The sequence below is a fragment of the Symsagittifera roscoffensis genome, chromosome 3, assembly GCF_963678635.1.
Source record: "Symsagittifera roscoffensis chromosome 3, txSymRosc1.1, whole genome shotgun sequence".
NCBI classification, from domain to species: domain Eukaryota; kingdom Metazoa; phylum Xenacoelomorpha; order Acoela; family Convolutidae; genus Symsagittifera; species Symsagittifera roscoffensis.
The window spans coordinates 64,615,709-64,642,959 of NC_087064.1; the positions used below are offsets into that span (position 1 = coordinate 64,615,709).

The window sequence follows — 27,251 nt, forward strand, 5'->3', positions numbered from 1 at the left end:
ATGAAGAGTTTTTAAAAATTGTCAATATTTTATAAGGAGGATATTGAAAACGTTCCAGGAGTCGATATAACTTGTTTCGGAAGGATCACTCGGAAAGTGATTCCACTTATCGCAGATGTCTTTAGTCTGTTAATTTTTTCTCAGGTAAGATTAAAATTTATCCTTGTTTCTTTTAATGAAGGGGTTGAAAAATAAAAGTTTGACAAGATTAATGTTTTTTATAACTTTTGACATGAGTAGAAAAAAGTGGAAAATGAGTTTAAAATGATATTTGACGTGATTATGATATCTTTATCAAAGATGAAGGTTGTGCTCATCTTTGTCGCGAAATCAGGGTTAGAGTTCCAATTTAAATAAAAATAGTTTCATTTGAGCAATCGGTGGTGGCGAAAAAAGCTATTAAAACCAGACACGTTTTGATTTGTTATTTCTGTCAATGGATTTGTCCAACAAAATAGTAAAACAAAAAAGTGTATGATAAGAGAAAGGATTCAAAGACAATTTCACTCTTTTCAGATCCTAAAGCGTTTTTGCTCCCTGTATAGAAAAATAATTGCATGAGACAAATCTCATCTTATCGTTTCGCTTTTCCTTGTATCCTTGAATTCTATTTTCACTAGGTTCGAAGTGTTGATCATTATTTACTTCCGATAAAAGTACTTGTTCTTGTAATGTAACAGTCGTCCGCTTACATCACATATGAGGCTGAGAGAAATTAGCCCTATAACTATTGTCTCAAGGCTCAGGGACACTTCCTCTGGTGTTTTGTTGTACCTTATTCTGTCGGAGCCAACTCGGTAGCCTTAATAAATGGGACTTCAAGATCGTTTTACAGCTTAAAGGCTTCTATCAAAATACCTCACTCTAGAAATTAAAACGTCCCCATGGCTAGGTCTCTAAAAATCATAATCACGCGAACCCCGTTAATAAGTGGGTCGGAAATTAAAGTAAATACTACTCGTTTTTAATAAAAAAAGAACATTTGATCCATTTTAGATGGATCAACCTAAAACCACCTTATCTCATTATAGCTCTAAAAAATGAACTCTATAGATTCAGTTTTCACATAGTGACTAGGGCTCAGGAATTGATTAAGTAAAGTAATTAACTTAACTCAAGAAATCTTGTTGTCTCTTTTCAACTGAAGAAGAAATATTGTCTGGACCATTGGAATGCTTCACACGCCGACCTGCCCGATCAAAGTTCTCTTTTGTCCAGCGATGACACTCTTGTAGGAATTCTCGGTGTTCTCGGTCGGGAACAAGACAGATCTCCTCAAATGGTTTGTCATTGGGCATATTGCGAAAAACAATTCGACTTGAGAACGATTCTAAGTCAACTTTTCGCAATTAATAATCGGTTCTTGTGATCTTTTTTTTTGCTTTTTTCCTTTTCTGTTTTTGCGATAATCTTGAGCAAACTCCAAAATACAAGTTTAGCCTACATAAAGTTAAAACTTCAGGATATGATCGACTTGAACACAACCTTATCTACATCCCCAAAACTCACAGCTATGCAAAAATGTCACTCTATTGCCAAAACAGCAATAACGTTTTTCATCCAACTGCATTTTGGATTCTAGCTTTGGAAGCCGTTTAAAAGTTCTGTGTGATCAACCAAGTGAAATAATTTTCAGGCAAAATTTTGACATATAAAAAGATATAGTGTAAAAGATAACAATACTTTGAAGTATAAAACCTTGTTTTCGTTCCCTCAAATTTTAAATGAGTTCACGCTCAAGCCCCAGATCGAGAGGAATCAAGACTCAAAAATCCTCCCTGTATACCTGGCCTAATTCGTCCTTCTTGATTTCGAGATACTGGGCCCAGTCACGCTCGAAAACCAACGTGATCTGCCTTAACAATTCTTCTTCATGATCGGAACAGATTGCGATTTCTTCTCATGCCTTCAGTTGCTTGTAAGACCGCTTCCACTCCTTCTGCTCCTACAGCCTTTTGATGGTTTGGCAGTTTCTTCAGCTTGGGCTCTCTATTCAAGCAAAATGAGTGTTTTTGCTTTAAGTGTTTTTGCTTTTTAATATATGTTTTCCTTATACTTAAGGAAGTGAAATGATATGATAGGAGCTAATCCTACCTCAGAAATGGTAAGTTTTTTCGAAAAGGCATAGAACATTTAAAAAGGGTGTAGATAATGGAAAATTGGTATACAAAACCTACAAAATTAAAATTGAGTTAAATTGAACATGAAGAGTTTTTAAAAATTTTCAATATTTTATAGGGAGGATAATGAAAACGTTCCAGGAGTCGATGAAACTTGTTTCGGAAGGATCACTCGGAAAGTGATTCCACTTATCGCAGATGTCTTTAGTCTGTTAATTTTTTCTCAGGTTCAATGAAGGGGTTGATTAATAAAAGTTTGACAAGATTAATGTTTTTTATAACTTTTGACATGAGTAGAGAAAAGTGGAAAATAAGTTACAAATGATATTTGACGTGATTATGATTTCTTTATCAAAGATGAAGGTTGTGCTCATCTTTGTTGCGAAATCAGGGTTAGAGTTCCAATTTAAATAAAAATAGTTTCATTTGAGCGATCGGTGGTGGCGAAAAAAGCTATTAAATTCAGACAAGTTTTGATTTGTTTTTTCTGTCAACGGATTTGTCCAAAAAATAGTGATTTAAAAAAGTGTATGATGTGAGAAAGGATTCAAAAATAATTTCACTCTTTTCAGATGCTAAAGCGTTTTTGCTCCCTGTATAGATTAATAATTGTATGAGACAATTCTCATCTTATCGTTTCGCTTTTCCTTGTATCCTTGAATTCTATTTTCTCTAGGTTGGAAGTGTTGATCATTATTTTAGTTCCCATAAAAGTACTTGTTCTTGTAATGTAACAGTCGTCCGCTTACATCACATATGAGGCTGAGAGAAATTAGCCCTATAACTATTGTCTCAAGGCTCAGGGACACTTCCTCTGGTGTTTTTGTACCTTATTCTGTCGGAGCCAACTCGGTAGCCTTAATAAATACCGAGTTGGCTCCATTGATATATCGCACCCTCTCGTTCATGCTCAGTCCATTATAATCCAGCATTATATTAAATGGCAAGGTACAAATCGTCAGTATCCTACGATCTAAATATGTTCTCACCTCGTGCAACAAATAGCTCACTTTCTCCGGCAATTGAGCCATTTTACCTAGATTGGCCTGTAGAAACGTCAATTGTACCCATCATCATGGTGACTGTGTGTATCTTCCTCACTTCTAGCATATCCAGTGAAGCCGAAATTTGAGGCATCGCTGCAACGGAGAAACTCGAGACACCTATTTTCCAGTGCGCCCTGACTCTTGTGAAAACCCTGACTAAACTGTCTACTATTGTCAAGTGGACCGCGCCCTCATTTATTCTCGGTTTTATCAGGTACTGCTCCCAGGCCGCTTCGCTGAATGTTATACTCTATACCCATTCGACGCTCATTCAGTGCTCCTTGTGGTGTCAGTGGTATCTCCCAATGACCTCCTTTTTATAATGCGAAATGATTGCGCCCCTCACTGGTCGCCTCTTCCAAATGGACGGTTCCCCTTATCACGCGGTGTTTTTGGGGTGTCGTGACTGCAGTCTCTCTTGTAACTCCTTGAGGCGGGAATTTCCCGCGCAACCCTGGCTTTCACCGGTCGAACTGTATATCAGTTCAGGTAGTTGCGCATTGACTGCCAGCGGATTGGTTTGACTCATGTCCAGATCATTGGCCATAGTTCAACATCAACGCCATCTGCTTGTTCATTAGAAATTAGTCTCGATCCCTCAGATGCCTGTATAACACATCAAGTGTGGGCTTTTTCAAAGCCGCGGGCATCGATTTCCAGAAACGATCGGCCATAGTTGATGAGTGTAGACTGTTCAAGAAAGTGCCAAACCGGAAATCACCACTCAAGAAATGCCAACCAAGATGACTCACTCAAAAGAAGAAATACCAACCAAGGTTAATTTCTCCAGAATATCTGCTTGGGTCCCTAGATCCCCACTAAATCGCCTGCTATTTGTTTTAATCGTTTCACGTTTCTGTCTGCTTTCACGATTTCTCAAATTCAATCTGAAAACAGCACTACGTTTCAGACTTCTCAAGTTCACACCACTGGGCTAACTACCATTCACAAATTTTTCAAAAACTTTTTATATAGATTTGGATAAAAAGAGTTTTGATGTCAACCAGTCAACTGCTTGCTCCAATGAGCTAACAGAATGCGCAGTCCGCTACCTTCCGCTATTAGGACTATCACCGCGTAGACGAAATGAGGGGCAGGCGGCATGCTCGCGTACTCTGGCGACGAGGTGAATTCCATTTTTCTTTTCCATCCCAGCCTGACCGCCACCAACTTTTGTATCTCGTTCATCGCGGAGAACAACGTCTGTACTGCCTCCCAGATCTTCTTCGACGCGGATTCCCCACTCCTCAAGGGCTCTAGAAATCCCGCCGCGTGCAAGTGCTCATTCAACCCTGCGAACAGTAGCAGCTCAGGCTCGCATGGTGTCTCAGACTTTATTGCTACCGCCAGAATACCTTCTCCGACGTTCCCTCGGAGGTTATCACCCGAGTGACTTCCGGATTCGAACGAGCGTAGGCAGCCAGTGCTTCGGCCAACTTGGACGCACCAAACTTCTCTCGGTATCTTGCATCTTTGGACAACTCAGAACCCACATAAGCAGTGTCAGTAGCTGCGCCGGTATAGTCACCCTCATTTGGCCAGGCCTGTGCGGTGTTTTGGTGGCTCTGCAATTGCACCTGAAAATCCCAGCTCCTTTAGTGGTCGATACTTGATCGGGCCAAAAATCACAGCTATCGGATCACCCGTCAAATTTGCCGCCTCCAATGTCCTCTCTCGTATAAAAGGTGCCTCATGCGTTTTCAGCCACTCCACGCAATAATGACTATTTAAGTCTTCAAGAGACAAGCTCTTGAGAACTCGAAACTCTTGCCGGCAAGCCAACGCATTCAGGTCTGGGTCCTTTATCCTCTCTACGTATCTGGACTTGCTCGTGCCCTCTAGGGCTGCTCCTGAGGACTTGTTCTCGTTATCCTTCTCAACCAATAGGACAGAAGACACCACCGAGCTCTGCAGTGTCAAATAGTCCCCCGTGTCTCTCTGCAGAGATGTCGATCCAAGTTGCCTGCTCCTGCTACTCTGTGAACTGGATCTTGAATCAATTCTCTCTCCCACCCTGTCTTCCACCGGTTTGACTGGGAAGTAAGGGTGTCTTGAAGAGGAGCCAAAAGTGAACTGACCGGTTTCCAGCAAATCCGTCTAGATTTTTGATATGATTCTGAAAGACCCTGTTCAACCACATCACGCCTTTGAGTCGATCAAAGTGGATACCATAGGAAGAAAATCCGGTCGTTAGGGATTCTTCTATCATGCGGGCCTTATAAAGCAATCTCAATGGTGGCAAACTGCTCCTTTGGATCTAAAGTATTTCTCCATTGATATATCGCACCCTCTCGCTCATGCTCAGTCCATTATCGTCCAGCATTATATTAAATGGCAAGGCACAAATCGTCAGTATCCTACGATCAAAATATATTCTCACCTCGTGCAACAAACAGCTCACTTTCTCCGGCAATTGAGCCATTTTACCTAGATTAGCCTGTAGAAACGTCATTCGTAACCATCATCATGGTGACTATGTGTATCTTCCTCACTTCTAGCAAATTCAGTGAAGCCGAAATTTGAAGCATCGATGCAACGGAAAAACTCGAGACACCTATTTTCAGTGCGCCCTGACTCTTGTGAGAACCCTGACTAAACTGTCTCCTATTGTCAAGTGGACCGCGCCCTCATGTATTCTCGGTTTTATCAGGTACTGCTGCCAGGCCGCTTCGCTGAATGTTACACTCTATACCCATTCGACGCTCATTCAGTGCTCCTTGTGGTGTCAGTGGTATCTCCCAATGACCTCCTTTTTATAATGCGAAATGATTGCGCCCCTCACTGGTCGCCTCTTCCAAATGGACGGTTCCCCTTATCACGCGGTGTTTTTGGGGTGTCGTGACTGCAGTCTCTCTTGTAACTCCTTGATGCGGGAATTTCCCATGCAACTCTGGCTATCACCGGTCGAACTGTATATCAGTTCAGGTAGTTGCGCATTGACTGCCAGCGGATTGGTTTGACTCATGTCCAGATCATTGGCCATAGTTCAACATCAACGCCATCTGCTTGTTCATTAGAAATTAGTCTCGATCCCTCAGATGCCTGTATAACACATCAAGTGTGGGCTTTTTCAAAGCCGCGGGCATCGATTTCCAGAAACGATCGGCCATAGTTGATGAGTGTAGACTGTTCAAGAAAGTGCCAAACCGGAAATCACCACTCAATAAATGCCAACCAAGATGACTCACTCAAAAGAAGAAATACCAACCAAGGTTAATTTCTCCAGAATATCTGCTTGAGTCCCTAGATCCCCACTAAATCGCCTGCTATTTGTTTTAATCGTTTCACTTTTCTGTCTCCTTTCACGATTTCTCAAATTCAATCTGAAAACAAAACTACGTTTCAGACTTCTCAAGTTCCTACCGCTGGGATAACTACCATTCACAAAATTTTTAAAAACTTCCTATATAGATTTGGAAAAAAGAATTGTGATGTCAACCAGTCAACTGCTTGCTCCAATGAGCAAAACACCATATTTACGAGCACGAGCACCATTCCAATTGATAATTAAATAGGGAATCGTGAATTTCTAATTAATTTTTGGCACTGTGCAATTTGGTAAAGGTTTCAGTTTTAGCAACAAAGATATTTCTTTCAAAATTGAATCTTATACTGAGTACCGCCATCCTCAATTTAAGACCCAAGTCCCAACTCAAGGCGCAAGCCAAGTCCCAACACAAGACCCTTGTCCAACGCAAGACTCAAGCATGGCTTGACTCAGTCAGGCAATTTTTCTTGTTTAACGTGTACTGTTATTGTACATCGATTCCGCATACAGCTCCCGAGGATTCAATTGAACAGGAAATCCACTTTTTGATTTTCTATTTTGAAATCCGCTTCTAGCCTGGTCTTCAACCTCATGTCCGATGTTATGCAGATTGTACAGCTTCTGTCTGACAAGATAAAATTGCTGTCTGTGATCAATTTCAGTGCGCCCTGACTCTTGTGAGAACCCTGACTAAACTGTCTCCTATTGTCAAGTGGACCGCGCCCTCATGTATTCTCGGTTTTATCAGGTACTGCTGCCAGGCCGCTTCGCTGAATGTTACACTCTATAACCATTGGGCGCTCGTTCAGTGCTCCTTGTGATGTCAGTGGTATCTCCCAATGACGTCCTTCTTGTAATGCGAAAAAATTGCGCCCCTCACTGGTTGCCTCTTCCAAGTGGACGGTTCCCCCTTGTCACGCGGTGCTTTCGTGGCCTCTTGACTGCTTTCGGGGGGTCGTCTCTCTTGTAACTCCTCGAGGCAGGAATTTCCCGCGCAACTCTGGCTATCACCGGTCGAACTGTATATCAGTCCAGGTAGTTGCGCATCCACTGCCAGCGGCTTGGTTTGACTCAGGTACAGATAATCTCTCAAGGTTGACGTGGGTTCTGGAGGTGTCCATGTCTCCAGATATTTGATCATTTGTTCCTGAGCTACTCGATCCAGATTGAGCGATCCGTTGCTCTGGATGCTTCGCCAAATTCCGTCTTTAACTCCGGCCTCGAACGTGTCACCAGGAGTTCACTCGGCGTCTTCCGCTCTCTACTATTCTTGGTCTCTTGCTGCAACCTCTAAACCTGGTCGAGCTCCGGTTTAGCCGGTCCCGCGTGCAGCTATTTGCTAAAATATCTGGACTTGCTCAAGTGGCAACTTGTACTGGCCACGGATTTCCTAGACCTGTCCCAGCTCAGTTCTCATTTCATCCTTCTCTAAAATGTCCTGATCCCGTTCGTTCTGGACCCTGTCCAGGTCCCTTCCTAGTCTGGTGGTGTCTGAATACGCTTTTTCCGGGATTGAATCATTTTGAAGGCTTGCTGCTCATTGGACCATAACTCTCTCGTGGTTGACCTGGCAGGATGGGAAAGCTCACCAGCACCATACTCCGTGCTGTTACTCAAGCCGCGATACCTTGCCGAGTCGAATCATCTCAAGCACCCGTCTGTTCTCCACGACATCCACCTCTTTTACTCTTGGTTTGAGATCCTATCTGACGTGTATCCCACCATCAGCACAGTTTCCATTCTGGATTCCCTACCTTCTCCTTGCTACTCCAGCTGCAGGATGGCATTCAACATCAACGCCATCTACTTGTTCATTAGAAGTTAGTCCCTATCCCTCAGACCCCCGAATAACACATCAAGTGTGGGCTTTTTGAAAGCCGCGGCATCGATTTCCAGAAACGATCGGCCATAGTTGGTGAGTGTAGACTGTTCAAGAAAGTGCCAAACCGGAAATCACCACTCAATAAATGCCAACCAAGATGACTCACTCAAAAGAAGAAATACCAACCAAGGTTAATTTCTCCAGAATATCTGCTTCGGTCCCTAGATCTCCACTAAATCTCCTGCTATTTGTTTTAATCGTTTCACGTCGCTGTCTTCTTTCCCGATTTCTCAAATTCAATCTGAAAACAAAACTACGTTTCAGTTTTCTCAAGTTCCTACCGCTGGGATAACTACCATTCACAAAATTTTAAAAAACTTTTTATATAGATTTAGATAAAAAGAGTTTTGATGTCAACCAGTCAACTGCTTGCTCCAATGAGCTAACAGAATGCGCAGTCCGCTACCTTCCGCTATTAGGACTATCACCGCGTAGACGAAATGAGGGGCAGGCGGCATGCTCGCGTACTCTGGCGACGAGGTGAATTCCATTTTTCTTTTCCATCCCAGCCTGACCGCCACCAACTTTTGTATCTCGTTCATCGCGGAGAACAACGTCTGTACTGCCTCCCAGATCTTCTTCGACGCGAATTCCCCACTCCTCAAGGGCTCTAGAAATCCCGCCGCGTGCAAGTGCTGATTCAACCCTGCGAACAGTAGCAGCTCAGGCTCGCATGGTGTCTCAGACTTTATTGCTACCGCCAGAGTCCACATTTGGTTCAGTTCGGCCCCTGGCAACATGAATAAAAGATATTCAGGCCAGAATACCTTCTCTTACGTTCCCTCGGAGGTTATCACTCGAGTGAATTCCGGATTCGAACGAGCGTAGGCAGCCAGTGCCTCGGCCAACTTGGACGCTCCAAACTTCTTACGGTATCTTGCATCTTTGGACAACTCAGAACCCACATAAACAGTGTCAGTAACTGCGCCGGTATAGCCACCCTCATTTGGCCAGGCCTGTGCATTGTTTTGGTGGCTCTGCAATCGCACCTGGAATTCCAAGCTCCTTCAGTGGTCGATACTTGATCGGGCCAAAAATCACAGCTCTCGGATCACCTGTCAAATTTGTCGCCTCCAATGTCCTCTATCGTAAAAAAGGTGCCTCATGCGTTTTCATCCACTCCCGCATTAATGACTATTTAAGTCTTCATGAGACAAGCTCTTGAGAACTCGAAACTCTTGCCGGCAAGCCAACTCATTCAGGTCTGGGTCCTTTATCCTCTCTACGTATCTGGACTTGCTTGTGCCCTATAGGGCTTCTCCTGAGGACTTGTTCTCGTTATCCCTCTCAACCCATACGGCAGAAGACACCATCGAGCTCTGCAGTGTCGAAGAGTCCCCTGTGTCTCTCTGCAGAGATGTCAAGCCAAGCTGCCTGCTCCTGCTACTCGTTGAACTGGATCTTGAATCAATTCTCTCTCCCACCCTGTCTTCCACCGGTTTGACTGGGAAGTAAGGGGGTCTAGAAGAGGAGCCAAAAGTGAACTGACCGGTTTCCAGCAAATCCGTCTAGATTTTTGATATGATTCTGAAAGACCCTGTTCAACCACATCACGCCTTTAAGTCGATCAAAATGGATACCATAGGAAGAAAATCCGGTCGTTAGGGATTCTTCTATCATGCGGGCCTTATACAGCAATCTCAATGGCGGCAAACTGCTCCTTTGGATCTAAAGTATTTCTCAATTGATATATCGCACCCTCTCGCTCATGCTCAGTCCATTATCATCCAGCATTATATCAAATGGCAAGGTACAAATCGTCAGTATCCTACGATCAAAATATATTCTCACCTCGTGCAACAAACAGCTCACTTTCTCCGGCAATTGAGCCATTTTACCTAGATTAGCCTGTAGAAACGTCATTCGTAACCATCATCATGGTGACTATGTGTATCTTCCTCACTTCTAGCAAATTCAGTGAAGCCGAAATTTGAAGCATCGATGCAACGGAGAAACTCGAGACAATTATTTTCAGTGCGCCCTGACTCTTGTGAGAACCCTGACTAAACTGTCTCCTATTGTCAAGTGGACCGCGCCCTCATGTATTCTCGGTTTTATCAGGTACTGCTGCCAGGCCGCTTCGCTGAATGTTACACTCTATAACCATTGGGCGCTCGTTCAGTGCTCCTTGTGATGTCAGTGGTATCTCCCAATGACGTCCTTCTTGTAATGCGAAAAAATTGCGCCCCTCACTGGTTGCCTCTTCCAAGTGGACGGTTCCCCCTTGTCACGCGGTGCTTTCGTGGCCTCTTGACTGCTTTCGGGGGGTCGTCTCTCTTGTAACTCCTCGAGGCAGGAATTTCCCGCGCAACTCTGGCTATCACCGGTCGAACTGTATATCAGTCCAGGTAGTTGCGCATCCACTGCCAGCGGCTTGGTTTGACTCAGGTACAGATAATCTCTCAAGGTTGACGTGGGTTCTGGAGGTGTCCATGTCTCCAGATATTTGATCATTTGTTCCTGAGCTACTCGATCCAGATTGAGCGATCCGTTGCTCTGGATGCTTCGCCAAATTCCGTCTTTAACTCCGGCCTCGAACGTGTCACCAGGAGTTCACTCGGCGTCTTCCGCTCTCTACTATTCTTGGTCTCTTGCTGCAACCTCTAAACCTGGTCGAGCTCCGGTTTAGCCGGTCCCGCGTGCAGCTATTTGCTAAAATATCTGGACTTGCTCAAGTGGCAACTTGTACTGGCCACGGATTTCCTAGACCTGTCCCAGCTCAGTTCTCATTTCATCCTTCTCTAAAATGTCCTGATCCCGTTCGTTCTGGACCCTGTCCAGGTCCCTTCCTAGTCTGGTGGTGTCTGGATACGCTTTTTCCGGAATTGAATAATTTCGAAGGCTTGCTGCTCATTTGACCCTAACTCTCTCGTGGTTGGCTTGGCAGGATGGGAAAACTAACCAGCACCATACTCCGTGCTGTTACTCACGCCGGGATACCTTGTCGAGTCGAAACATCTCAAGCACCCGACGGTTCTCCACGACATCCACCCCTTTTACTTTTGGTTTGAGATACCATCTGATGTGTAACCCACCATCAGCACAGTTTCCATTCTGGATTCCCTGCCTTCTCCTTGCTACTCCAGCTGCAGGATGGCATTCAACATCAACGCCATCTGCCTGTTCATTGGAAGTTAGTCCAGATCCCTCAGACCACTGTTTAGCACATCAAGTGTGGGCTTTTTCAAAGCCGCGGGCATCGATTTCCAGAAAGGATCGGCCTTAGTTGATGAGTGTAGAGTGTTCAAGAAAGTGCCAAACCGCAAATCACCACTCAATAAAGGCCAACCAAGATGACTCACTCAAAAGAAGAAATACCAACCAAGGTTAATTTCTCCAGAATATCTGCTTGAGTCCCTAGATCCCCACTAAATCGCCTGCTATTTGTTTTAATCGTTTCACTTTTCTGTCTCCTTTCACGATTTCTCAAATTCAATCTGAAAACAAAACTACGTTTCAGACTTCTCAAGTTCCTACCGCTGGGATAACTACCATTCACAAAATTTTTAAAAACTTCCTATATAGATTTGGAAAAAAGAATTGTGATGTCAACCAGTCAACTGCTTGCTCCAATGAGCAAAACACCATATTTACGAGCACCAGCACCATTCCAATTGATAATTAAATAGGGAATCGTGAATTTCTAATTAATTTTTGGCACTGTGCAATTTGGTAAAGGTTTCAGTTTTAGCAATAAAGATATTTCTTTCAAAATTGAATCTTATACTGAGTACCGCCATCCTCAATTTAAGACCCAAGTCCCAACTCAAGGCGCAAGCCAAGTCCCAACACAAGACCCTTGTCCAACGCAAGACTCAAGCATGGCTTGACTCAGTCAGGCAATTTTTCTTGTTTAACGTGTACTGTTATTGTACATCGATTCCGCATACAGCTCCCGAGGATTCAATTGAACAGGAAATCCACTTTTTGATTTTCTATTTTGAAATCCGCTTCTAGCCTGGTCTTCAACCTCATGTCCGATGTTATGCAGATTGTACAGCTTCTGTCTGACAAGATAAAATTGCTGTCTGTGATCAAGATGTTCTCTGAGTATTCATTTGTATTTCAAAAGTGGTCTGAAGATTTTTCCCATTAGCGGGCTTGACCTTCTCTTGTTCTAATTAAAATTACCGGTGTGGGTAACTCCTACTTACACTCCCTGGACAAAAATAACTCCCCGTCGATGGTGCCAACTCTAGGTTACTTGAGGGTATGCCTAGTGATCGCTTCGTCACTACCCAGCTCAACGAGGGTTTCTCTCAATGCCTTATTAAGCTGCAGATAGGTTGACTTGTTGTTTTTTTATTCTCTCTAGTTACCTACCAGTAGGTCATATATTCACTCCAGAATTCTCAAGTTTTTTTTCGCAATGTTCCAGATCCATCTCTCGCTCGTGCACTCTGTGATAGTCTTGCCAGAAGGTGCATCATTATCGATGATCTGCTTCTCTTGATCCGGGACTAAACCACTTACGCCCACCATCTCTGCTCTAAAATCATCTGGCTTTATTTTGTCGATCAAGAAGTCGTCCCCATATCTATTGTATGTCATGCTGGTTTTCTTGCATCCGCCCCTCCTCGTTTCCTTCGTCAGGGGCTTGTCTGGTTCCACCAATTTCGGTACCTCATTCTGCTCCATCTCATTCTTATCTTCTTCAGCAAAAGAACTTTCATCCGAGTAAACTTATGTTCCCTCGTTCTCTTCCAAGCTTGAGATCTTGCTGCCATTTTTTTTCTCTCTGGTAACTTTTTAGTTCACTTCGCATACAGGTTGCACTACCAATTACTCTAGTCTCTCCATGTTTTGGGGGACACGTCAATCCTCTGATGACGGAAAATGAGGCTTCAGAATTTCATAGTGCACGTCGCCTCCGGGCTCAAGCGGTAGAACCTACCCTGTTGATTTACTTATGTTACGATGAAGGGTATTCTCCATTTCTTCATTAATTTTTTGGTCAGATCCCGGACGGAGGCCTTCAAAATGTCAGACTGAAAACTCATGGGACAACCGTAGCTAGATCTCCAATGCGTGATTAGGTTATCACAAGCTTCCTCTGCCGACGCTGTTCGGCGCGGTCATTCAGATTTTCTGGTGGTCTATCCGCACAACCTCACTGAATGCCGAGCTTTCCACCGACTTCAGTCGTAACTAAGTTTTACTTGGATCCCTAGCATGCATTGATCCACCACTCGTAAGCCTTCCTCATTCCCGGCCAATTAAACCGTTGAAGTATTCTCTGTTGCACCTTGTCTATACCCGGATACCCATTTTGGTCATGCGATCTAAGCAACAACTCTGTTTGATATAGCTTTAGTAGTATGATGAGGTTGTGCTTTTGCAGTAAATTATCTTCATCCTTCGTCTTACAGGCCACCGCATCATCCGCCGTTGGATAGAGTAGCTTTGTTCGTACCTAACAGAACTGGCTAAAAATTTTATAGTTATTTTTTTCTAGGTCCCTTTCTTCTTTTTCCCTGTTATAATCCATTTGGAGAAATGACTGTTCAATCATAAACTGAATGGCTCGCTGCCCAGATATGATCTGTACTTCTCCACGAAGACAACTACTGCAAAAAGTACTTAAATTCTCATCCGTACTTCATTTCCGTACTTCAGGACTTTGCTCCCTTTCGCTGTTGGTCTCAAGGTGGTCTTGCCATTCCACTCTTGCTCTTCATGGAGTATCACAGAAATCGCCACCACTGAAGCGTCTGTGTCTAGGACGTCGTACATGCCATTCTCTGATGTTATGCCCAATACCGGAGCCTCACTCAACAACACTTCTTTTATTTTGACTGCTTGAATTTTTCAGATCTGCCACCTCTATGCATGCCAACATTTCGTCCAGGCGCTCGATGTGATCCTCAAGAGTTGGCGTTGCTATCAAGAGTTGGTCCACGTAACACATGATCAAGTAGTTCCCATTGTTCTTCGTTACTCTTGTTAAGGCATGTGACATCAACCTATGGAAAGTGGCTGTTCTCTCAAAGGATTCTTCTGCTGCCTTATTCCGTGCAATTTTTTGCCTTTAATTTTCATGAGTTGTTGCATCGGGTATACTTTGTCCGCGTAGCCTTTGATGAATTCCCCATAGTAGTTCGCGAAACCAAGAAAGCTCATCAATTGATGCTAGGTCTTGGGTGACTTACAAGTTAGGACTGCCTCGATAGCGTCTGGATCTGGTCTGATGCCATGTTTTTCCACCATCCTAGCGAGGTTTTTTATCGAGTACTTCCAGATTTTGCATTTTGACTGCTTGCCTTTTCAGAACTGCCACCTCTATACATGCCAACATTTCTTACAGGCGCTCGATGTGATCCTCAGGAGTTGGCTTTGCTATCAAGAAATGGTCCACGTAACACATGATCAAGTTCCCATACTTTTTTGGTACTCTTGTTAGTGCCTGTGACATCAACCCTGGAATGTGGCTGTCGCATCCAAAGGCCGAAAGGCATCCGTTTCAGTGAAACAGTCCCAGCTCGCAAGAGAATCCGTCTTTTCCTATCTTGTTTCCTATGCGATGCCTGCCACAAAGCTGACCACAGATCAAGAGTAGTACAAAATTTCGTATCGCCCATTTTTAAAAGAATCGAATCGAAAGTCACAAAGACTCGAATCGAAATTAGATCGAAACCATGTCAATTGATGTCTTTTCTTTTTGGCCATCACTACTTCACACGCCCGCGGTGATTTGGACGGTTCTATCATGTCATACTCTAGTATTGTTTTCTACTTGCATCCAATTGATGAGGGGTCTTCCGCCTCGCCCCTCCCTTTGTGTTACCGCCGATTCCTCTGATTCTATTTCATGTTCAATAAAGTTACGACACTCAATGTCCGCCTAATGTCTCGAGAAAACGTCCTGATTCATGTCTTTGCTGGCTTTGTGCTGTTCGTCCGTTATTTTTCTCCTTAAATGTTTTATTTCTGGTTTTACCGGTTTGTTCATAACCTCTATACTCCTCGGTTGTGGGCCTGAAAACTTTCACTGAAAAATGAAGAGCTTAAATTTCCATCGTTTGTCTTTGATTTAAAGAAACTAACGATTTCCCCACGAACTAACGAAAAAAATTGTTTCGCTTCAAATTACTGAAGAAACAAAACCGGACCTCGTGATTTGAACAATCAAGAATTTAATATTTTTGAAAGTTTTTTTCACTCATTTCATAACTAGTTTTCACCAGCAGTGTATATCCTATTTTTCTCACCCTCTGGATTGTGATTGGTATATCAGGAGTATTCAACAAGCCACTGTCGCAGAGGCACCGTAGTGATAGAGAATGATCTTTTTAAAATAGCAGCACTTTGGCTCTTTGGATTCGGTACTACACATACCTGTTTGAGATTATTGAGTTCATTGAAGTTCCTCCTTGTCAAGTTTACAATTGCAGGCTTATTGGTTTTCAACATCATCATCCTACTCATGAAAAGTGGATCTTTACGCTCATGCGTCGTTGTAAAGTTTACCGTCTTTCTTACGTACTTCCTTTCCGGGTTTCCAATCCTGAATATAGCATTGATAAAAACTATCGTTAGGTCAAACTTCCTGATGAAATATCTGACCAAAATAAACTGACTAGATTTATCTAGATTCTATACTACCAGAAGGCTCTTCCACAGATTGCGCTACCCATATTTTGTGCTATGATCGGTGTTCTGCCAAGTAGCCTAAGTGCCCATCAGGTGGTCCCTATCGAATCCCATCTGTGTCCAGGTTTCAATTGGTATTACGCTCAAGACATCTCCCGAATCAAGTAACCCCTCCAGAACATCTTGCCCAGATGCATGACGTCCTCCTCCTCAAGAATGGAATGTGTAATGTCCAATTTATCTGACTCTGAGCACTTCTGAGCCAGGAAGATATGGCCCGCCAGTTGATCAGTCACAAGTTGTCATCGTCTTTGTATAAAACTTGATTCCATCTATATTTAGCATTACCTCGCGTGGAACTTACGTTTCGTCAAATCTGCTATCTATCCTTTTCCACAACCTCTTATCAATAGCGTTTTGAAGGATTCCGATAGAGTTTGAGGATAATAGAGCATTAACATTCCGCAAATATATCTATGTGTTTGGTCACTTGGTTAGCTCAGATTCCTCATCTCTTCGTGACCTCCTACAGTGATTACTGACATTATTTTTGCCCCAATTTTTGTGACCTCCAACGGCTTTCAGGTTTCCATCTTCAGAATAGTTCAATTGCTCTTCTCCTTAAGAGTGTCGCGTACCTCAGTCTTGGTTCCTTCCCCTGACAATAGTCCGCCTCTTTGCTGTTTTTCTATTTTTGTCTCAACATCTGCTCAATTTTTTCCGTTGCCAAATCCTGCTTCATTTTGTTTGTAGCGTCTGCCATGGCTTTCTGGTAATTCTGATAATCTCCAACGTACTTTGGGGATCTGCTCTTTGCTTTCCTTTTCTTCAGTTATTGCCTTTACGGATTTTGTTGTCAGTTGGACTTTCATCACATCTTTGTTCTGCCAGTCATTTTCTGCCTGTCTGTTTGTGGTGTTATGTATAGCTGCTAGCGCTAACTTGTGTTTCGGATGGTTCTAATTCTTCACGACTTCCCAAAACAGATGCCAATCCACTCTGAAGTGACCTTTTTGGCTACAGAAGAAACATCTCGCGCCAACCTTGAATATCAAGCCAACGTAAAATTCATGCTGCTCCATCGGGTTCATGTCGTCTTCATCCGATGCATGACCCAGGCTTTTCGTTCCTTGTTTATTAGAGGTTGCAATCCGCTAGGTACTTCCTTTCAGGGTTTCCAATCCTGATTATAATATTGACAAAACCTATCGTTACGTCAAAATTTCTGATGAAATATCTGCCCAAAATGAACCAATCTGATTTATCTAACTCTCCACTTACAGAAAGATCATCTACAATTGCGTTACTCCATATTTAGGGCTAGGATCGGTGTTCTGCCAAGTACCCTTAGTGCTTCCTTGTTTGCTGCCGACAACCAGATTCTGATGTCTATCAAGTGATCCCTATCGAGTCCAATCCGTGTCCATGTTCCAATTGGTATCACGCTCAAGACGGCTCCTGTATCTAGTAACGCTTCGAGGACGTCTTCTTCCGTTTATATCAAGTACATGGGCAGACACGTCCACTTCCGTGCCCAGATGCATATCGTCCTCCTCAAGCATGACGCATTGTCCAATTGATATGACTTTGAGCTCCACTCGTCCCAAGAGGATCTGGGCCGCCAGGTGGTTGGCCACAAAATGTCATCGCATTTGTATAATAGTTGATTCCATGTATATTTAGCATGACCTCGTGTGGACCATACGCCTCGGTTTATCTGATATCTATCCTTATCGATTTTCCACCACCTCTTGTCAATAGCGCTTTGACGGCTTTCGATGGAGTTTAAGGATTAATAGGGCGCAAATGGTCCGCATATACATCTATGTGCATCATTTTTTGGTCAATTGGTTCGCTCAGATTCTTCATCTCTTCGTGAACACCTACAGCGATTATCGACATTACTCTCGCCCCATATTTTCGTAATCCCGAACGGCTCCCAGGTTTCCATCTTCAGAATATTTCAATTCCTCCTGACTTTGAGAGTGTCGCTTACCTCAGGTTCGGTTGCTTCCCTGACAATGTTCCGTCTCTTTAGCATTTTTCTATTTCCTGTCTCAACCTCTGCTCAAATTCTTTCGTTGCCAAATCCTGTTTCATTCCGTTCATAGCGTCTGCCGCGGCTTGTTGGTAATTCTGATAATCTCCAAGGTTCTATTGGGTCTGTTCTTTGCTTTCCTTTTCTTCAGTTACTGCCAGTTACGGATTTTGTTGACAGTTCATTTTTATCACGTCTTTGTTTCGCCCGTCATTTTCTGCCTGTATGTTTCTGGTGTTCTGTTTTAAGCTAGTGCTAACTTGTGTTTCGGGTGGTTCTGAGTCTTCCCAAAACAGAGGGCAACCCACTCTGAAGTAACCTTCTTGGCTACAGAAGAAACATATCGCGCCAACCTCAAGCGACTGTAGAACTAATGTTGGTGTTTTGTTTCTGGTGTTCTGTTTTTAGCCAGCGCTAACTTGTGTTTCGGATGGTTCTGAGTCTTCACAAAACAGAGGGCAACCCACTCTGAAGTGACCTTCTTGGCTACAGAAGAGACATATCGCGCCAATTTAAAGCCACTGTAGAACTAGTGCTCCTCCATCTGGTTCATGGCATTTTCATCCGATGCATAGTTTGTTTGTCATCCGTTCATCCGATCATCCCATGTTTGTTAGAGGTGCAATCCGCTACGTGCTGATCTGCTGACCCACAGTTCGCTCACGATCTGCTCTTGTCCATATCAATTCTCGGCTTGTACCATGTAAGTTTCTGCTGTTGGCTCCCCCTTTCTTTGGCTTCATTAACATCAATTACTGTCTCATCTCTTCTGGAGTTGGTGCAATATCTTTCGATATCGTTATATAGTTTGTCCACATCGTTCTCAAGTGGTCACTCTTAACCCTGTCGATGACTTTTGATGCAATGCTGACGTTATTCCTGGTGGACTCCTCCGGATCACTCCTTCTTTTGATGCTCTCGAGGTCATCCAAAAATCGATCAATCAATTTGTCACCCATTTGCCTCCTCTTCTCAAAACTCATTATGGCTTGATGTCCCTTCATTCCAGACATTCCAGAGCCGAAAGCAATCAATAATTTATTGAAAATCTTGTCCGATGTATCCCGTTTTTCTTCTTTCTTTGCTACGACGCACTTTAGTTTTGAGCCCTCCAGATTGCTTAGGATCGCTGTGCACGCTTGTCTTCCATATTTCAAGATGTCCTGCTCTAGTTCTAATTTAATCACTTCAACCCACGTGTCAATGCACCCAGCACCCATCAGACTTGTCCTTGACGTCTTTAGGTTTCTTCAAAGTTTTTCTCGATATGTCGCCACCTCTTTCTCTTTCTCGAGGCAAATGCTTCAAGTGTCCTAATCATCACTTCCTAATTTTTTGCCCATAGCGTTGCATCAGGTGTTAAACTTGGATGAAAATCTGGTTCCTTCTGAACCCTGTTCGAAATTGATGCGCTTCTGTCGGCTGATATCACTGGGTCCGTTCCTATGATCTTATGGATTGGAGGCAGTGAAATGGATTCTTGTTTCTTGCGCTTTGGCTCTTCAAAGTTTACTCTTGTTCCAGGTTGTTTTGCTGTTTTCTCTTGTAGTGCTTTATCTTTGTAAAAGACTTTCTCAAGAGTGCATCCAATTTGGACTGTATGGTGCATGAACTCTCTGCTAGGTCTCTGCACACAATATCCATTCTTTTCTCTAATTTCCCTTGTCGTTTACGTTTTCATACTGTTCCCTCACTTCTTCCAAGTCTATCTTGATAAACCTTTCCCATTCCTTGTCAGTCGGGTCTACTTTTTTTTAGCTATTTGTAATAACTTATCATCCGTTCTCGTGCCATAGTGAAGTAGTTATCTAATTTCTCATTTTTGTTATGCCTGATCTCCTTTTTCAATTCTTCCCGGTTTCCGTCACTATAATCGAGCTTTTTGTATAAACTGCTCTAGTTTTTGCATCAAGTCCGTCAAATCTATCGATAATTCATTCGATTCTATTGACTTTTCCAATGTAAATTTCTCTAATCCCTCATGGCTTCCGTGCTCTGTTCTCCTCTTTTACCGGTCTCTGTTGTTATGACGGAATCAGTCCCGAAGTTCTTACTTTTTCCGTTCCCAGTTACCATCAGTTTTCTCGGTCTCTCCCCACTAAGGCGGCAAATCTCTCCGTGAATGATGTCCTCTTTGACTGGGAATCGTTTTTATTGTTTCTGAGGTACTGCTAGTGATCTTGTTACCATGAACTATCGTGAGAACTTAATAGTTTTTGCTTCTGGCTCATCAGTGTTTGGAATTGGTGTTGACTCTGTTGTCTTTTTTTCTCGAGTCGACACCTTTCTCGGAGGTCTCTAGATCCTTCTCTGCAACTGGCACTATCTTGTTTCTCACGTTTTTAACCAGCAATGCGTTTTGTCTCGAGTTGTTCTTTGTTTTTCAGCTTATTCACCCTACCAACTGAAACATTTTTCTTCTTCAATCTCATTATCGTCATCACAGTTGTCAGTTTGAATGTCCTGTTGGACGATCTTGCCTTGCCGCGCCTCTGCCTTTCTCTGGTAAAGACAACTTTGTTCTCTTTTAATTCCCCTTTTCTTCTCAAGTGATGTCAAATTTAACTCTCAAGAGATTGACAAATTTAGTTAAAGTACACTTTTGTATAAACACATTTATTAATTAAAATGTAAGTTTTAAGAAAACGATTTTGCCAGTTAGCTAGCCTTTCAAAAACGAGTTCGATATAATGTCTGTATCAACAGTCTGGTTTAAAACTTAATGATCCTAGTGGTCGTTCGTGCTGTTATTAGTTCAGAGCTCTAGAGAATAAAAATTTTGTCCAATCTGCACCCGATCCGGTCAGACCACACTTTGTATCTCGAGTTCGCTATGGGGTACATTCGCGTTTCAGCTCTTGTTTCGTATCTTTAGTGCAATCAATGCTGGCTCTTGTTAATTTAAAGTAAGGGAATCGGCGGTTCCGATTGTTTCGTTAAAGTAATTTTGTCCCTCTTCTTACAATTTCCCCGTTATAGCCCTCCATTTAAATGAAAAAACACCTTAAGCGCGATGGGTGAAACCAATCAAGAGAAATCCCGTAGAACTCGTTTCCAAGCTCTGCTCTCGTCAAAAAAATTTGCTCAAGTCAGAAATGTGGGGGAATGATTAGTCATTATGATACCTATTTCCTAGAGTATAAATTTCTGTTAACGATACCCGTTTGACCCAAACAACATATTCCGGTGATCTCCTCCAGTAGTCACACTGCACTAGTCACACTCTGCTAGCCTCTTCTCCAGTAGTGTCCTGTCTTGAATTCTAGGATTTCATTCCGCTGAACCGCTTCAACTACTCTGAACCGCTTCAACAACTATTCAACTACTCTCATTTTCCAGTGAAGTCTCCCAGTTGTTATCCAAAGTTGCAAGGCTATCTGAAAACCCCTTCAACGCCCCTTCTTTCATGAACCTGTCAAACACTGCTATTGTGATCGAAACGACCGCTCTTAATGTAAAACAGTTTAAGTATAAAAGTAGTTTAAAAAAATCCGATCCTTCTAATCTGGAAATCAAACTTACTGTCAGTTTTATAGTTTTTTTTGGTTTTCATTTTAATATCTATTCCTTTGTTGTTTTTTCTTTCCTTTTATGTCTTTTAGCCGTTGTTTTGTTTCTCTAGTGGCCCCCCATACTCGGTTAGCTATGCCTCCTATCCAAAAGCACACCATGAAAATTTCACAAAATTTCCCAAAAAGCTATTACGGTGCGACTACAGGGTACTATAGAATGGGTACGTAGCACGGAGCTGTGTCAGGTGGAATCGATCCCGTATTCTTGTTGCCGTAAAGACCCAGGAGTGCCATAAAAACACTATGTAACAGTCGTCCGCTTACGTCACATATGAGGTCAGAGGAATAGGCCCTGAAACCATTGGGTCAAGGGTCAGGGCAACTACCTCTTGTTTTTTTATACCTCGTTCTGTCGGAGCCAATTTGGTTTGCTTAAGACATGGGATTTCAAGATCGTGTTACAGCCTGAAGGCTACTACCAAGCGCCCCACTCTAAAAATAAGAACGTCCCATGGTTTGTAAATATCTAAAAAATTCGAACGCTTTTTTAAAAACAGAATTGGAAACTCAGGTAAATCACATTAGCTTTTATTGAACAGTTGACCTTTGATCCATTTCAGTTGGTTCTGCCTAAAACCCGCCTTAACTCAACATAACTCTGTAAATTGCACTCTAGAATTTAAATTCAAAACCCTCACAGTGACTACGGCTCAGGAATCGACTAAGTAAACTAATAAGAAAAAACTCAAGAAACTTTGTTGTCTTGTTTTAACTCTTATTTCAAAGTTTTTGTCTGGACTTTTGGGCCGCTTCACTCGTCGACCTGCCCAATCAAGGTTCTCTTTGACCAGTGATGAAACTCTCGTAGGAATTTTTGGTGTTATCTGTCGGGATCATAACAAATCTACTCGAATGATTTGTTTTTGGGCAAATTGCGAATAGCAATTTGACTCGAAAACAATTTTCCAACAATTTTCCCGCATTTTTAAATCTGTTGCTGAGATAAACGTGAGCTTCACATAGCCAATTCAAATTTTTTTTAAAAACAAAACATTTCACTCCAAAATCAAGATAAGACTCCAGAGTATAACCGACTGGCACATGATTTAACTTCTTTTTATTTTTCAGTTGGTTTAGTTTTAGGGTGATGAAATTGTTTATTTTGTGTTGTTAATTTTTGTTTGTTCTAGTATTGAGTGTTCTGGAAGTGTTGTAATACTTGCTGTTGGTGGTGATTCAATGATATGAAGTCCTGTAAATTAGGAAAATGGTGTTAATTTTCGATGAGCGTACTCTTATGTGTTCTATCTCTATTTAAAATCCACTCGGTATAGGAACTAGAGGCTAAATTTAACTTTTGTGGGTGATGAAAATAATCGCCATCATGTGTATAAGGTGGTAAGTTATAACCTACTGAATCTTTTGATGGTTTGCAATATCCTTGTGAAATTTTTGATGACGAGGTTTCGGAATGAAAACATTTTCGTATTGTGATAAACCAAAAAGTGTGGTAATTTCTGAGTTAAATGCTATTGGTAATAATTTTACGTCTCTTGACTATTTGGTGTGCTTATTTTCATTTCCTTTTAAAATGCATCTTAAATACTCTTGTAATGAGCAATTCAATCCTTCAACTAAGCCGTTTGTCGATATCAATATGCGGGCCATTTTCATCACTAATGAAGACTCGTGAGAGGAGCTTAAAACATCTCTTACATCCTTTTCGTTCGAACGCCTCTCATAACTTGTTAATTTTGAACTCATTGAACTTACGTTGTGTTGGCGATCTATGTACTGCAAGTTCGGCCATTGGGTTGGACAGAACAGTCGAACTTGTTTGCGTTTTTCAAAGCTCTACTCCAATTGACGGTAGGTTTTTGCTACCTACGTTTGTGTTCCGCTGCTCGCTTTTCATATTTATCTAAACGAAATCAAACAAAATATATATAAATTCTTCTCAAGATAAAACTAGCTTTGCTCAGATGTTCGAGCCCCGTAGAGCCCGTACCCTACGTTTGGTCTATTTTTCTGTTTCAGACCTTCTCTCCCTGTCTCCATAATTTGTTCCAAATTTTTTGAGTTTAAATTCAGCAAAAGCCGGTATTTAACCGGAAGTATTTTTAGCAGCTTCTTCAATTCTTGTACACAAACATCCACAATCTTCTTTTCAAAGTTTTATCCGAGACACTTCACTCGTTTCATTTCCCCGGGCTTGGAAAAGTCTCAATTTTTGATATTAAATTGCTTCGCAACTGTGTTTGTTGACGAATGATTTGTTTTTGAGCAATTTGACTCGAAAACGATTTTCCAACAATTTTCCCGCATTTATAAATCTGTTGCTGAGATAAACGTGAGCTTGACATGGCCGATTCAAATTTTTTTTAAAAACAAAACATTTCACTCCAAAATCAAGATAAGACTCCAGAGTATAACCGACTGGCACATGATTTAACTTTTTTTAATTTTTCAGTCCCAACACTAATCAGAACATCACACAAAACTGTATCGCCCCCCCCCCTCCGGTTTTTTACCAAAGGCAGACATTCCTTGCTGGGTAGGTACGCAGTCAATTCACATACGCTTAACCTTTGAACTAGTTCTTTATAGAGACGGTAACTTGTTAATAGATATTTTAAGGGGTGGATGGGTAGTCGAAGATTTAGAGATCTCCATTGTATCTTTTAATTGTAACGTGGCAAACTCGCAACAAAATAGAACTCGCAAAACTTACAAACTCGAGAAATCGCAAGGTTTTAAAAAATTATCTCGAACGCGGACATGGTAAATAGCGACCACGTGCTCCGTTGTGCTTATATTCAAGTCGAATGGTATAATGAATCAGTGTTTTTATTTAATCTAGAGGTTTTTCTGATAGCAAAAATGAGTTCCTTATTTATTTTTATTTTGAAGTTCTTTATTTTTGCAAGTTTCCGCGTTCTCCGCGTTCTCCGTGGGTTTATAAAGTTTTTTACGACAACCCAAAAATCTGGGGTTTTTATTTTATATCTGAAGTGTGATTAAACTCTAAAGAAGTCGAAAAAATTTACACTCGATAATTTTTAAACAAATGAGGGGAGGACGAGGAAAAAATACCAGAAGAAATTTTTGATATTTCTTGGTTTTTTCTCCGAGGAAGGTTTTAAGATAGAAAAACCAAATTAGAGAAAGTAGTTTGACAGAAATTTAATAATTAAAGATTATAATAGCTCTTACGAAGGTTGTCCGGTTGCACATTGGCAAAGAACTCAGAGTCCAGCGTTTGTCCAGAGTAGATATTGACGAAAGAGTTGCTGGGGTCGCCATACTGTCTGGCATACCCAGTCCAGAAACCCAACTCAGCTAGATGAGCTGGATCTTTAGCGATGGCAGCTCCGTAGTGGGACCACATGTGGTTTCGAAGGGTTTGCTTGAACACGTTTTATAGCTTCACTATGGAGAAAATTTTAGAAAAATCACCGGAAATTCTATAGAATTTAGAGTATTTTTGCCTGCAATTTGCCGGTTAGTACTGAGAAAACTGAATAAAATCCAAAGTGAGGGTTTTAAGAAACAATAATTCAAAAAAACTTTCGGTTGTTTATTTAAATTGAAACACATATCTTGTTTTTTATTTCTTTAGGTTTGAAACAAGTTGAAGAATTGAAGAAACAAAAAGTTCAACCGCTTTCAATTTTTTGGAAAATATATATTTATATAAACTCCAACAGCAGTTATGGTTAGATAAACCGCAACACATGTTTGCTAGATTAGAAATTCTTAACTTGCTCAATTTTAATACCTTACAAAGGGGATCCAAAAACCATAAAGATACAAAGTCTTAAAAAACCCAAAAACCCATAAGGGTTCTGTGTTGTAGCATAATTTAATTGGGTAATGCACATGACCTACCTGGTCTCCGACTGTGTCGAAAGTAGCGAGTGTGGCCCCTCCTTCGAATCCACAGGCCACGACTGCCTTGTCATGGCTCACGGGTCCCAGAGCCAACATCAGTTTGTAGCAGTGGGGAAGTCCTAAAACCACACCTCAGAAAATTACTCATAACTCAAAATTATTTCAATATTTATTCTTCAAATTAGGCATAATTTTCAAAATTTTAGCGGAAAAATAGTACCTATAAAAATCTGAAGTGAACTAAGCTTAGACAAGCCTCTGATAGTTTTTCGTAAAAAATAATAACGTGGTTCCTGCGAATATAAATCCTCCGCGAATCGAAGAAATCACTGGCAGTTTTTTTTTAAATTGAAATAATAACCCTAAATTTGCAAAAGCGAGATATGTTTGAGCTACATTATTTGAAAACATAGCCGTCTTTCTTCAATTGGACCTAATTTTTGGCGGAAAAATTTATCACTGTTCGTAAAAAAAAAACGTTTAATCTAGTTTTCTTCTTTAAGTTTAATCATACAAAACAACCACGAAAACCTACGAAACTAACGGGAACGACATACGAGTTCTTTAACCATCATGAAATCTTTCTTCTTCAGGAAAACAAACACGAGTTGTGAGCAGCACACATTTTATCACAAGCTATTTCATTTGTTTCAAGGTTTTTCAGGTATAAATGAAAACCAGTTATTTCGCAATTAATTCGCTTATTACAAATAAAAACAGAACTGATACTGTACCTGCTACTTGCTCGAATCCAGGAGGACATTCTGAAAAAAGAAAATTCTGATTACGAAAGAAAAAAAAGGTGACTGAAAATGCAATCAATGTTTCTAGTTTATTTTTTAACCTTCCACGCATGAGGGCGGTGTAGCCACATTGCCACCGGCTCTGAAAAAAATATGAGTTAGTAGAAATCAAATTTTGACCCCGTGAATTTAAATTTTTGTTTAAAGTTAGCTGTTTTATTATTCTCAATAATTTTGAAAACCGAGGAAAAGCCTGCATTTACTTATTAACTAAGAATGATTAATTAAAGATTATGGTGATAGGGTTTGAGTTCAATTCTTTAATCATCTAAGTAAGTAATGCTACGTTTTCAATTAGATGTTTTTAATGTATATTGTTTATGTATAGATCCTCTACAAATCAATCAAACCACAATTAACAATTTAATTAATTTGAAGTTAATGTCGTTTATTTTTGATTTGTCTAAATTCTGTATGAATTTAAAATCCGAAATTCATATGAATTTTAATTTTTAAGCAATACTCACTGAGCGCAAACCTGAAGGATGGCAAAAATTATCAGTTTAGAAAAAGTTGACTTCATTCTGGTGAAAAAATCTAGATAATTATTCCACTGAATAACTAACCCATCTCTGAAACTCAGGAAACAAAAAGCGTGCCAGATTTTGCTCGACCATCTTCATCTGTTACACGATGACAGTTTGCCAGCAAAAAAGTTTAATTCAAATTGGTTCGACAGACAGTCATCACTCAAGAGAGACGATACAATCCTCTTTTAAGGCAAAAACAACCATTGGCATTTTTTGGCAGTTGTCCGAAAGATTGGACAATTTAGACAATTTGGAAAAAATTTGGGCCTTTCTCCACGTTTTGTTTTTGTGAATAGAAGCAAATCGGTTTGATGAATTTAAGCCAAACTTTTTTGCCAGCAGTTTCTAACAGCTTGAAAATAAAACCAAAACTTGGCATACCTGTTTTGAAATAAGAAAAATTTAATTCTTCAAGTTACCAGCTCCATTGTAAGTTTCTTTTCTAAAATCAACCATATTTGAATCCATAGCAGATTTAAGCTGGGGATAAGGGCGGAGGCGTTCTTTCATTCCGAGGGATTTTTGACTACCAGACAACCAAAAGAATTATTTGGGAAAGCTATGAAAATAA

The 27,251-nt window shown here is 41.3% G+C and overlaps 1 protein-coding gene across 1 annotated transcript; it reads right to left on the minus strand.

Moving 5' to 3' along the window:
• Window positions 1–19,915: 19,915 nt before the first annotated feature.
• LOC134841789 (uncharacterized) lies at window positions 19,916–26,710 on the minus strand. Its single transcript, XM_063857826.1, has 6 exons — window positions 26,618–26,710; window positions 26,192–26,232; window positions 26,082–26,111; window positions 25,345–25,466; window positions 24,670–24,862; window positions 19,916–20,082 (listed from the first exon to the last, which is right to left on the minus strand). The coding sequence occupies exons 1-6, from the start codon at window positions 26,671–26,673 to the stop codon at window positions 19,916–19,918; spliced, it is 609 nt and encodes a 202-aa protein (XP_063713896.1). The 5' UTR covers window positions 26,674–26,710.
• Between the last annotated feature and the right edge of the window lie 541 nt (window positions 26,711–27,251).